General features: G+C 35.2%; 1 protein-coding gene across 4 annotated transcripts in view; it reads right to left on the minus strand.

Moving 5' to 3' along the window:
• Positions 1 to 3,162: 3,162 nt before the first annotated feature.
• LOC108691188 (sestrin homolog) overlaps positions 3,163 to 13,104 on the minus strand; it is a 177,489-nt gene continuing 167,547 nt past the window's right edge. For all 4 annotated transcript variants that reach the window (XM_018198848.1, XM_018198849.1, XM_018198851.1 and 1 more), the window contains 6 exons: positions 12,321 to 12,491; positions 6,181 to 6,363; positions 5,853 to 6,090; positions 4,862 to 5,127; positions 3,936 to 4,310; positions 3,163 to 3,404 (listed from right to left, as the gene is read on the minus strand). In XM_018198848.1, coding sequence (XP_018054337.1) covers positions 3,318 to 3,404; positions 3,936 to 4,310; positions 4,862 to 5,127; positions 5,853 to 6,090; positions 6,181 to 6,363; positions 12,321 to 12,491 — 1,320 coding nt within the window. In that variant the 3' untranslated portion in view covers positions 3,163 to 3,317. The remainder of the gene's footprint in view (positions 3,405 to 3,935; positions 4,311 to 4,861; positions 5,128 to 5,852; positions 6,091 to 6,180; positions 6,364 to 12,320; positions 12,492 to 13,104) is intronic.

The following is a 13,104-nucleotide window of genomic DNA, read 5'->3' on the forward strand; positions in this document are numbered from 1 at the left end:
TATTGGTTCTACCGATTCGACTATTTCGACGAGAGAACTGTAAGCGACGCAAAAATGTTTCTTTTTTTCTATTTTAAACTCTTGATGTGATATGTGGAGACGTCGCTTAAAGAAAAAAAGGAAACGCGTCGCTCTGTTGGTCGATAGGTCTCGCTGTTTATTATCCATTTGGTTCCGTATCATTCGGACGATCCATACGTGTCTCTGCGTGCGTATATGCGTTTACGCTTAAGTGCATGGAATCGTACTTTGGAATTCAACTTTGTTCCACCGGAATAACTTCGCCACCGGAGTGAGAAATGTAATTCGGCGTCACTTAGACTAGATAAATCGACCAAGAATTGAAACAGGTGTAATCTCAATAAATCCAGATGTAGAGATAAGAATTATCTCCATGTTTACTCGCAGTTATTAAGTATAGCAATTTATATTATAAAAATTTCTAGAAAATTTTAAACAACGCGTTTATAAGATCACAATAGAATTCTAATATTTCGTAGAAAGAAAATTTACTCTGTATTTACGCATATTAAATAAAAATTTTGTGTGTGTGTTCTATATATATATATGTACAATTTTATATAAATATAGAATAAATACAAATATATATATTAAATATACTCTATATTATTGTAGTATATATACAGTATATTTATATATATGAAGTTACATTATTAAACATGATAAATAAAATTTTTTAAAATATGATAAATAAAATTTTTTTTTGCAATCCTCAGAATAATCATAATTTATTGAAATTACACCAATTTCAATTTTCTCGTAGGATCTCTTACTCACTGTGTGTACCATTTATAGTCGATTGCTGATCGAGATCAAAGGATCGTTCACGGAGAACACGTTCACATTCCAAAGTACTGATTATCACGTCCTTGAAACGCGCACGTAAACAAATCGATTATCTGAGACGCACCCGCGCATACGTACACACATGTGCACAATTATATAATAAAGAGACACCCTAATTACAAATGCTACAGGTAGAATCATCAAACTTCCAATTACGTACTTCATACGCACTTGCCACTCTCTCCCTCTCGCTCTCCCTCCCTTTCTTTCGCCGAGTTAATCGTAAATATGCGTATATATGTATCTATATATATATACATATATATATATTCGCTTTTTTATGTGTATGTGTGTATACATATATATAGATATATGCGATCACAGAACACGTATATTTCGCGTGTAATAGTTTGTGCCATATTCTTTTCGTGTGTATCATGTGTTGTATGTGTATATATGTATAGGTGTGTATGTTGCGTGTCTGTATATACCTTAACAATCTATTATAAGAATTTGATTTGTTTAAACAGCCTCGCCTCGATCCTCTTCATACACAACACTTTGACATCGAACAAACAGCGTCCCCGCACGATTGCAATCAATAATCGCCGAGGAAGGGACAGGGCTTCTCCATCAGCCGTGCATCACGATTCCTATCGCTTTTTATCAAACTTCTCTCTCTCTCTCTCTCTCTCTCTCTCTCTCTCTCTCTCTCTCTTTCTTTTCTTTCCTTTCTATATAACGTTTCATTAGAACGCTACGCCGAAGGCATCGAAATTCGTTGATAGCGCCCTCGCGTGCGCGCGCATAATATCGGGCGTCGAGAAATTGGTGTTCACATGAAATCGATCAGTTCTTTCAATGGCGCACGCAAAATTCGGATAAATCCTAAACCACGTTCTCCAAGCTGCCACTTCTTTCCTGCTTCTTCAAGTGTAAGCCATCAGCACAAGAATCTAGATACAATAATCTTCTTTTGAGACACCAAACGAATTTTCTTCTTGTGTAAAGCTCGACGCGAACGTGGCTTTCCAGCATTGCTAATCTCAAGGTGGAAAAGCAGCCTAGGTTTAGATGGTGCATGGGTTAAAGCAAATTTGCTCTTTGCGTTCGACTAAACAACAGCGGCGCATCATCCCTCGGTAAATAAACACAGCCGATAGGCATTTCTTCTCTCCGCGGTCGCGTGCTCGTAACATAATCTGCACGCCCATATACGCGGCTGCGAATCGTCCTACAATCTAAGGTTTGCTCGACACACGCATATGATGAATGGTAAATAGGTATAATTTTATGTTAGCTCATTCATGGGTATTTTTTTACGGGATCGTCAAAATGAAACGAAGATAAAACGCATTACATACATATATATAGATATATACAGAGCGCGAAAGACAATTTCTCGGTCCAATGTTCGCGAGGACGCGCGTTGCGTCGCATGCGACAATTCGACGTTCCGATAACTCGAGGTGTACGCCACAAGCATGAGAACTCAGAAAAGTCGAATCAAATCGGATCCGAGGCAAAGGATAAAATCACGACGGAATTAGAGTTAATAGATTTTCTTAATTTAGCCTTACGATTTTAATTTTCCATTTCTCAATAAGCTATCCGACACAAAAGAAGAAACGAAATATCTGCGCGGAATTTTTTCTTTTGCTTGATATATGAATGCGTGTTACGGTGATACGTTTTCTTCAATAAACCGCGTATAAGATCGCAATTGCAAACATAATAAGAATGTGTATGTGTATATGTATGTGTGGTGTTACGTGTCAAGTTAAAAGCGCGACTTGAAAGCTTCTAAGGCGAGAGCAAACTTTTTTTTAACAGATCTGAAACGTAAACGAAACACACAAATAACAGTCTGCTATAATGTCGAACGTAGAAAAATACGAGTGTCTATGTACAAAACAAATTATAAATCTTTCCTCTCCTTGTCATGTCTTCTTGTCTGTTCGCACAATTTCTTCTTCTGTTTTTATGATCTCTTCACAATCTTCTCTCAAACAAATGCGGAGAAACACTCCATTTGCCATCAATTCTACTTTATTACGCGAATAGACGAAATGTGCAATCAACAATGTTCGTGAGCCGCATGAAAAACAAAGACATGTTGGTCTCGTCGTCGAGGCGCCATCGGAAAAATCGCGCCGAGAGCGCAGCTGAATGGCCAAATATTATGATCTTCTGTTTTCACAATTAGCATTTTTCTTTTCTTTTTTTTTTTTGCTCTTCCACTATCGCCTTTTTCAGCACTCGCTGAATCGCGATTGCTCGCTATCGCCGCAATTCACGAGTCGACGTTGAAGCGGCCTTATGATAGCGCGTGCATATGTGTGTGCATATGTTCTGTATAAGACTCGATGATATCGCGCTTGTCTGCTCCTTCTATGCCGCGCGCATGAAGTCTGCGAATTTACGGCATGGAGCGTGGCGCGAGAAAACAAATCGACAAACTGCAGACTGACAGACAGCGGACAAACGAGGGAGCGACGCGGAACTTCGCTTTAGGTCATATACCGCATCACGGCACGAAGGGCATACAGCAATTCTGCTTGCATGCGAGCCTCTAGAATCATCAGGTTCACGTGGACCTGAAAAACAAAAGGAAAAAGCGATATTTAACAATATTCAATAATCTCATTTCCTCATCTTCTGTTTATATGAGAATAAATTTTTATATTTCTTGTTTCATCGTGATAAAAGCTTTATCATAAATAAGTTAATAACTAATTTCAAATGCATACCGCATTTCATGCGAACTAATCTTAACTTTCTATCACGAAATTGACAGCAGTTATTCGCAACCGAATAATCGGAATAATATTTCAAGTATTTTATATTTAACATGGTCAGCTTTTACAAACTTATCTACATAAATTATTGCTTATTTAAATTTCTATTTATTTGAAATAAAAAATGCAACCTTATTATATACTATCCATATAATCGTATATTTTAATTTAAAAAAATCAAAGAAGCTAAGCGGTTTGATTGAAGTAGTTTATTTTTAAAAGAATTATATTATTTATTTTTAAAGAATTATAAAGAATATACGTTCTCATTTGTTTTTCAATTAAATTACTTTAGTTAAGATCGCACATTTGAAAGATAATTCTACTTACCTTTTCACTGTGTTTGAATTCCCTCATGACGCGATCATAATCCCTCTTTGTAACGCGCTCTGGATAACAAACGGCGCTCTTGATGAAGGTTTTGAGGCTACGCTCGAGCAATTGATTCACCTCATTGTAATCGTAATCGTCATGCCTGATGCCGAACATACACTGTATGTAATTCCAGATCGCCCGTCTAAAGCGCGATGTATCGACCTTGTTGTGCGTGCCCATGGTATAATATGTCAAATTATATGCGGTTTTGAATTTGTCGTCGAGAAGATTACCGACGTCATTATATAGACGATTCACCAAGGAGTAACCGTGATCATCCCAGGAATAGTCCTGGACGCGGAAGGTCGGTATGTCGTTCAACTGACCGCGCTAGAAAGAAAAACATCGAATCAATAAAAAAAGAAAGCACCAAGAGATGAGAAAAGTTGTATTAAAACGTCTCGTGAAAGATAGAGTCATGTTAGGGAATACTATCCTATGGGTAGCAACCGGCGAAGCGACTTTTTTTATTATCATTAACGCCTGGCGTAAGCGTTGTGCCCCGCCTTCTATAGCCTATCTTAAGTCAGCCAATACATAACGTTGTCGCGCGGTAAATATTCATAGTAGTTACGCGAGCGGAGCCGTAAGCCGTACGCGCGGAGTACAGGCAGTCAGCTTAAATATTCATGGATGAGCTATACGCTACCTTGGAATATCGTCTTTCGGTTCTAATCCATTACACACTACTTAACTTAGGCATACAAAAACAACGGACACGCGCGAGGAATCATCGCCACATTGTTGAATAACATGAGAATCGCGCTGACATTATCAACATAAATGAATTCAATTAAGATACGAAGTATCTATGGAACTTTAACTGTTAACTGTTTTACCGTTTCTAATAATATGATAAAACTGGCGCCGTAGAGGCTCACCTTGGCGAAATCCTGGTAGATGAAAGTAGGATCCTCGATGAATAGACCGATATCGGAGTCGAGAACCGAGCTGCTTCTTTGCGGCGCTGCTGCCAGCTCGGCCGATTGCGTCTCGACAGTCTCGAATCTCTTGGAAAGCTCCTCCTGCGTGATCTGATAGGACTCGGATTTTTCCGAGAGACGCTTCATACGTTCCATCAGAGTCTCCACTCCGACTTCCTGCTCGCCAACTATGCTCGGTGACGACGGCGGCGACGGTAAATTTTCTATAAATCGTGACAATTTCAATTTATAGAGTTATATAAATTTTTTGTCAATATAATAGATATTCGAAAAAGTGAACTTACACATAAAAAGAACAGTTTTGTTAAAATATCTAAAAATTTAGCTGCATACAGATCTGAAAATAATTATGTAAGACTCAAACTAGTTTTTAGAATATCAAACTCTTTTACAGAATTGCACAATCATTCAGGCATCATCGAGCTATCTAACTAATTGAGTCTCAAAAAGAAGAATTGACCACTTCACAGAGAAATATTATTGATTAGACAAACACACATGATCATTGTACACTGAATGCATCTATCTCATATTTTGTCGAAGTATGTACTGAAAATGGTATATACTAAAAAATTAGCCGAAAGTTTGCGAGCGATTATTAAAATTTTGTAACTATTTGTTCTAATTAAAAGTCAGATACTTGATTAAAGATTAACATTGATATTTATCGCACTTTCTACAGCGCTAATTCCCAAAATTGTAAGTTTGTTACTAGATTAATTTTACAAAATTGTTCATCTCAAGTTTCTTACGTTATTATTATTTTCATCAGCCAACAAAATTATTTTCAGATCTAGAAAATTTTGGACACAGCAAAATCATTCTTTCCATGTAAAAATGGATAATTTTACACAATTCATAATCATCGTTAGACAAATGATATTCCATTTTGTCAACAAAAAGTTATAAAATATTAAATATTACATACCAGTCTTGCCGTCTCCATTAGGGATCTTTTTAGGGCTCATGAGTTTATCTTTGGCAGGCGGTATCTTACTACTATTGTCCTGGATGTTCTCCTTATAGTGATGACCAGTTACGTTATCCAATTCTTCGTTAATTCCACAAGAAAATACGAAAGAGGATAACGAGTGGAAGTGGGCTAATAGAACTATCGCGTGGACAACCTCCGCTAAGGACCAATTATCATCGCCCTTAGTTAATTTCTGAAAATACAAACATTTGTATTGCATCACTAATCTCGAACCTCATGTGAATTCTATGCATGAATTCGAAATCCCACGAAATCCACTTACCTCTATGTGCGATTTATTGAGGAGCCACGGTCTATGAGCTAGGATCTTGTTGATCTCATAGAGATCTTGCAGCTTCCCCGGAATCGATCTAAGGCCTTGAAGCCACGAGGGGTCACCGCCCTGAAGAAGGAACTCTCCCTTCTGCAGGTTTATAAGGTAGCTACATTGGTGCCTACCCGCAGCCTGAAATTACATTAAGATAGATCTCCAAACCTGTTCTCGTCAATTTATCTCTCTCTCGCATCATCCGCGACGCTTAATGCCACCCTCAGACAATGTTTCTAACGTAATCGTCTCCCTTACATTGAGAGATTATTATCTACTAAATCGTACATCATTAAAAGGGATCGTACAAATTTTTTGATGGTTATCTGAAAGGAGCTGTAATTCTGACAAAGGAAGAGAAAATCTGAAGTGAAAACGCGTTTTTAAAATATTGCAAATCCTTCTTTTGTCCGTATTAAGAATGAAAAGCCTCAGACATCCTTTAGTCTATTCAAAAATTAACAATTATAAAAATATAAAAATTTTAAAGTCATTAGAATCATTTGGCAGGATAGAATTTACAAAAAAGAGAAAAATAAGTGTTATACAATATTCCAAGACCAATCGACTTTTTTCCAAATATATATGATATAAATACAGTTCAGATTAATGTATTTTCATCATCATTTTGACAATGCAGCGTTGACAAGTACTTTGACGAAAAGGGTTTGCGTTAATTCTAACTGTATATAACTGTACTTACGCATTAGAAAAAGAATTAATTAGTCCTTGGGAAATATTTATATATATAGGTCATATTTAACTTGATCTTTTCTGAAATCTACTTTTCCTGAAATCTATTATTCCTAATTAATTGATCTGATGGCTCAAAAATTCTCACACTTATTGTTAATGTATAAAAAAAATTTCTTTCTATATTCTTTAGAGTGGAATCTCAATCTAAAGAGTAAACTTTCACTCTTAAAGAAAATTTTATCACTCTTTTTCAAGAATGACAGAATTTTCATTCTCTAAAATCAGATTCCGTTCCAAAGAATTTAGAGAGTAAGAGATCTGAAGCTAAGATTCTTAATGTGAACACGAAGGACTATCATTAGCAAACTGTATTTTAAAAGCGCGTTTCTACTTTTGGTCCTCCCATTATGAGCAACTCGCTAGTTGATTGAAAACGCAATTTAAATACGTATTAAAGAGACGAGATCCATATGCGCGATAAAAATATTTCATATGATTCAAACGAGCGTTTCAGATATATTAAATGCCATGTCGTGTAATGATGTAACATAATTATAGCGTAATCAATGCGTACCCCGCGCTATAATAAATCAACTAATTTATGGCTGTTAAGCTTCGACGGTGCAGGCCTTGTAATCTCGATTATCACGCTTACCTCAGGCCCACATCACAATAAACAGATATACAGGTCTGTAGAATTAGTTCGCAGATAATGTCCATCGATAAGATACTACCCGTAGGGAAGTAAGGGTCGAATAAAAAACGATGAGCGCGCGGAGTCGACGGAAAGCAATTTTGCCCCGCGAGAAATTTCTATTCGCGTATTGAGTGTCGGATAGCGTTGCCATGCATTATTGCATGGTATTTGCGCACATGTATACGATACATGCGATATCGCGCATCGCATACGATAAACGGTGGGTTTCCTGTCCCACGAAATTTTCGAGAACGAGCGCCGGAGTTGTTGGCTCGATTTCGTGGGGAGGCCGTAGCGGCTTGCCGTATGCATTTTTCAATAACAAATTTCGACTGGCGATAGGCGAATTGACAACGATGTGATGATGCATCGGAGTGTAAAATTGCACGAGGTCGCGGCCGCCAATATCGCGCGTTATCACGCTCACAATCATTTCCAGCACGTGACGAACAGCAACATCCATTTCAAGGATATATGCACTATGCTCAATCCTGCATCCCCAACTATGAATAATCCCGTGACCTTTCATAGATTTTCACGTTATCGGTTTTATAAATTAATAGCAAAGAGATTTTAACCAGAGAATTTGTTCGCAAGCATAGTTAAAGCAATAATGAAACCATCAATATCAATGTTAAAATAAAATACGTTAAAAGTATCATTAAAGATACACAGAAGAGTCACGAGCTCATTGAGCATTTACTATTTTAAGTATGCTAATAGTCTTGTTACAATATATTGTAATAGACGTTAATGATGCGGTTAGCCGCATCGTTAAGTTAAATTTTCCACTATTCTGTTAAAAAAGGAACTATTTTTGAAAATTTAATATGGGTTTTACGTAGTAAAAAAATGCTATTAATTGAGGTGCTATTATTTAAATTATCTGACGTGAACTCGACGACGATCTATTTATTCCCGCGTGACTAACTTTGCAAAGCCCCGCGGGCATGAAACGCGTCAGTTTAGCACCCCTGACTCGTCATTTCGCCAACCGGGGAATCTCGCGTGGGCGTCGGATGCAGCACGATCCTGACAGAGTCGATCGATCATCGTGACAGGACATGGTAATACTATGGCTAAAGGGGCGGAAGAGCGAGCGTGAGTGAAAAAAAGCAGGATTGAAGGAGAGAAATGATGGTAAAAAAGAAGAGAGTGAGAGAACGGGTTTGCGATGAGGTACGCAAACAAGACATGTTTACTGTGAGAACAGTAAATCGATCGATTCGAGAATCACGATAAGAGCAGAGTTCGCCAAATATATTTTTGCCTCCCTCCAGAATTCATTCGGGAAGGTCTCCCCAGGAAGTATCTTAGCGTGCTTTCCTTATAAATAATCGATCATTAAGAGTAACGCCAATTTCATCAATTACGGAAATTTGCTTATCAACGATCCACGAGTCATTAATTATCGTGCTTTGCGCGAAAAAATTTACCGGCGGATGATACCGATCTCCATTTTTCATTCGATTATCACGCGGGGATTGAGAAGATGATAAAACACTGAAAGTAAAGGCATTATCGCGGCGACGAGAATAACAATATGTGCGAATGATTGGCAGAAAACGCGTTTATAACATCTCAGACAGTCCGATATTGCCATATCGATGTTTCAGTATTATTTGTACAATTAATTATAAATAGAATCGAGATACTTTTGCGAAAAGCATTTTATTTCTTTTCCGAGAAATAATATACTGTTATCATAAGGTTTACGTTTCATCGTAAAACTTATATTGATGCAATTCGCTCCTGATAATAACTGTAATAAGTTAACGTTTTTCTATGCTATGCATACCGTCTTTAAAATAAATAGGCGGCTATTAAACTCATTAAAATGACTGATATAATCAATCTAAAATTATTGACATAATATGGTAATCAATGTTTTCGTATATATTTGATAATAGCAACAATTTTATATCTGCATTAATTTAGAAGATATATAAACGCAAAATCGAGACGATGTGATTCACGATAACAATGATTTTTATCTTCAAAAAAGAACTCTTCAGTGTATTTCCTTTAATAATTTAATCTGCATGCGAATTGTCCGATAGCTAAATGATTAATAAAATATATCTATATAATAACACTAAAAAACACTAAAAAACAAATCAATATAGAATCAACTGCCTTTCATTATTATTTCTATTTTTAAATGAAAAATATTGATATGAATTTTTTAAATCACTATCCCCTATATAATGTTATTAATTTCCAGTGCAATTTTTTATAAATAATCCGAAAAGATCGCAAATCACATTTCGAAGAAATGAGCACAATGTTTATTAGAAAAGCTATTTTTCAGATACCTTATCATTTTATCACATCCGCGTCTAACAATTTACTTCGTTCTTGTCCGCACATCACTTTTATCGAGATAAAATATTTCTCGATCGATACACTACGATGATAGTTTGTCTATCACACCAGTCTACTTCTCGAGATATCAAATTAAGATTACTAAGTTCAAGTCCCGAGATTACGTGAGGAAAGCACGAAAGGTGCGACAGTTAAATCTAAATCGATTAATAAATTTAGATCAGTCGAATATCACATTATTATTAAGTAAATATTTTTTATAACGTAAACTTTTTCGATTCGAGTTTTGAGGAAGTAATAAAGAAAGTCTCTGTCTAATATTTGAATTGTTCAAATTATTAGTTGAGTATAGAATCAAGCGAGCAATGGCTCACAATGACATCCGATCGCGACTGTGTATCATTCAAAAGCGGAAGCTGTAATCTCAATATTGTATCTTGTAAAGATAGCAATTTTATAATCTACAATATGGAATTTTGTAATAAACAAAGTTGGCTGCGGTCGCAAATGCTCGTCAAACAGCCGTTAACTCAACAATTTAGAGCAAACCAGTTTGCGGAATCTGCATACCTGCTCTCGCGCTTACATCGCATATCTAATAACACTGTAGTTTCTCTGATTTTATACTTTGTATATACATTTACGGAAATATATATTCAATCGCCAACTGTACATTAGCAAATGCGAGATAAGCTACAGAGAAGAAGTAAGATCTTAATTTGAGATACGAGTTTCTTTGACAAGCCGTCTTAATTTTGCAAGAAATAAAAATGCGAGTTAAAAAAATGGCAAGATATATTTAATAAACTCGCTTTGAATTCAATTGAAAACTGACTTCAATTGAAAAGCAAATAGATTTCTCGAATATCAAAAAATACTCCAATACTTGCTGAAAATATTTCTAAGTTGTAAAATATTCGATATTTCGGAGACCGATAAACATTTGAAGATGGCATAAAATATTTCAGAGAGCGATAAAAAAATCTTGTATGATCTTAAAGATGCATGTTATTTTCATAATTCAACATATTGTGAATTTGTTTTTATAGATGCAAAGTAAAACCGGCAAATCAATTTTATTTTTTCACTTGCGCGTGTTATCTGGACAAGTCTGTTTCTCGCACGAATTTGTATTCTGAGCAGTGAATGATAAATGACTCATTTATTTAAAAATATGAGCTTGTCAAATTCTTATACGCGAACCTTCGATTCGACATTCTCCTGCGTTATTTATAGTCCATAAAATACTTCTATGCAATGTAAACAAGCTTTTCAATATAAAAATTGAATCATTCATAGAAAAATAAGAAACCTATATATAATTCAAAAACAGAACATTTATCTTACTGAATGTTTTTTTTTATGTCTCAATTATGACATAACGTGGTTACAATTAAAAATATGTTTTCAAGATGATTCTTACGCGTGTATTTCTGTATGTTCAAAAGATAAGGTTATATAATTTCATACAACAAATGGCATATTTTCATACTGCACAAATAGCTAAAAGTAATGCAAACGAATGCGTAGATCACCGAGTAAAGATCATAAAGGAACAGTCAATGTTATTTTTCACATCTTCACCAATTGCTTTTCACGAGAACATGTGTGGTATTACGAAACACACACGCGCTGCATTTACTCAGTTTGCGATAATCTTTGACCCGGTGACCCGCTGTCGTTCGTCGAGGGTGATCAGGGAACTTAAGAGAAAAAATAAAGACGCATCATCAACGCGAACAAGAGCTTAGCTCATGAGTAACAATTCTCTTACAATTAAATATAAATTATATTCAATAAAACTAAGCATTTAATAAAAAAATAATAATAATAAAGAGTTTTTAAAAAAAGAAACTTATTTCATCTAAAATCTTGCAGATTAATGAATTAAAGTTTGAACAAGATAAAATCCTAAAATTAACGTCAGTATACATCTTTCAATCGCTCCAGTTATCGGTTTAATTAAACGTATATAAAAAAGCGCAATAAAAGTCGCAGGAATATATCTAACTGTAAGTTTTAAGTGAAACATGTGAGTCTCGGTGACCCTGAGATATTTTTTCTAATTTTTAAATAGCAATGATTTAGAATAATAATTTAGAATAATAATGTTTCACAATCTTTGCCGCAGTTTTATTTTATTCACAAGGCTAATTATTGTATTTATATGAAGTTCAAGTGTTGTAATTCTTTTGTATGGTGGAAAATTTTTAAATATCTTCTAAAACCAATAATATCAAACTTTAGTGCGTCTTAAAGACCCATATGACTCCTTTCTTGTGAAAAATCAATTAATGAAATATAAAAAAATTAATCTCAAGATTTACTACATATATTACAAAATTTTTATAGAAAACAAGAAAGAAAACAAATTTACCATAATGGCAATGAGATGTCTGTAGTCATAAGGAAGTGGACCGTCACCCCGAAGAACGAATTGCTGGGTTCGAAGAAAATGTTCCAAATATGATGGGTGCGAGGACATTACCCTCGAAACATGATCGAGCCTGTTGTTCTGTAGGAATGCATCCATCAACAGGACATGCGTCTGTAACAATCAAAACATATTGCTGTAAACAAAAGCGTCACGCAAACACAGTAGATTAAAGGTGCACAATAGATTAGATACGATAGCAATCAAGCGAAAGATTTCAAAATATTTAACATCAAAATTTTTTTTTAAATTACAAGAAAATGAAGTTAATTAAAAATAATGACGGTTTACGCACACTTCAGATATGGTAATCTGTAAGACTTGCTTGCTGCACTTGATTTCTTTGACGTTATCAACATTGAATTGTTATCAATTATTGCTATGATTGGAGATTGCTGAGGATGGCTTGAATATAGCCGAACCGTTCAGTTTTGTATATTATGTAATAGATACAATCGAAATATATATGTATATGATAATCGTACCTATTACTGTGTATTAAGGCTCTTGCCCTTTTAATTGCCCTTTTTTTACTCTATTTTTTATTTGTTTAATTAAAAATACTTCTTAAAATGAATTTCATTTCACAAAATCTCCGATCATTGTTTGTTTGCTCTTTCTCCTCGAAACGCTAGAAATCTATTTGGGTTTCGAACTTTACTTATCGTGGGGAGTTTTAAGGTAAAAAAGTAGGCAGACTTTTTATATATGTATATATATATATATA

The sequence above is a fragment of the Atta colombica genome, unplaced genomic scaffold (genome assembly GCF_001594045.1).
Source record: "Atta colombica isolate Treedump-2 unplaced genomic scaffold, Acol1.0 scaffold41, whole genome shotgun sequence".
NCBI lineage: Eukaryota > Metazoa > Arthropoda > Insecta > Hymenoptera > Formicidae > Atta > Atta colombica.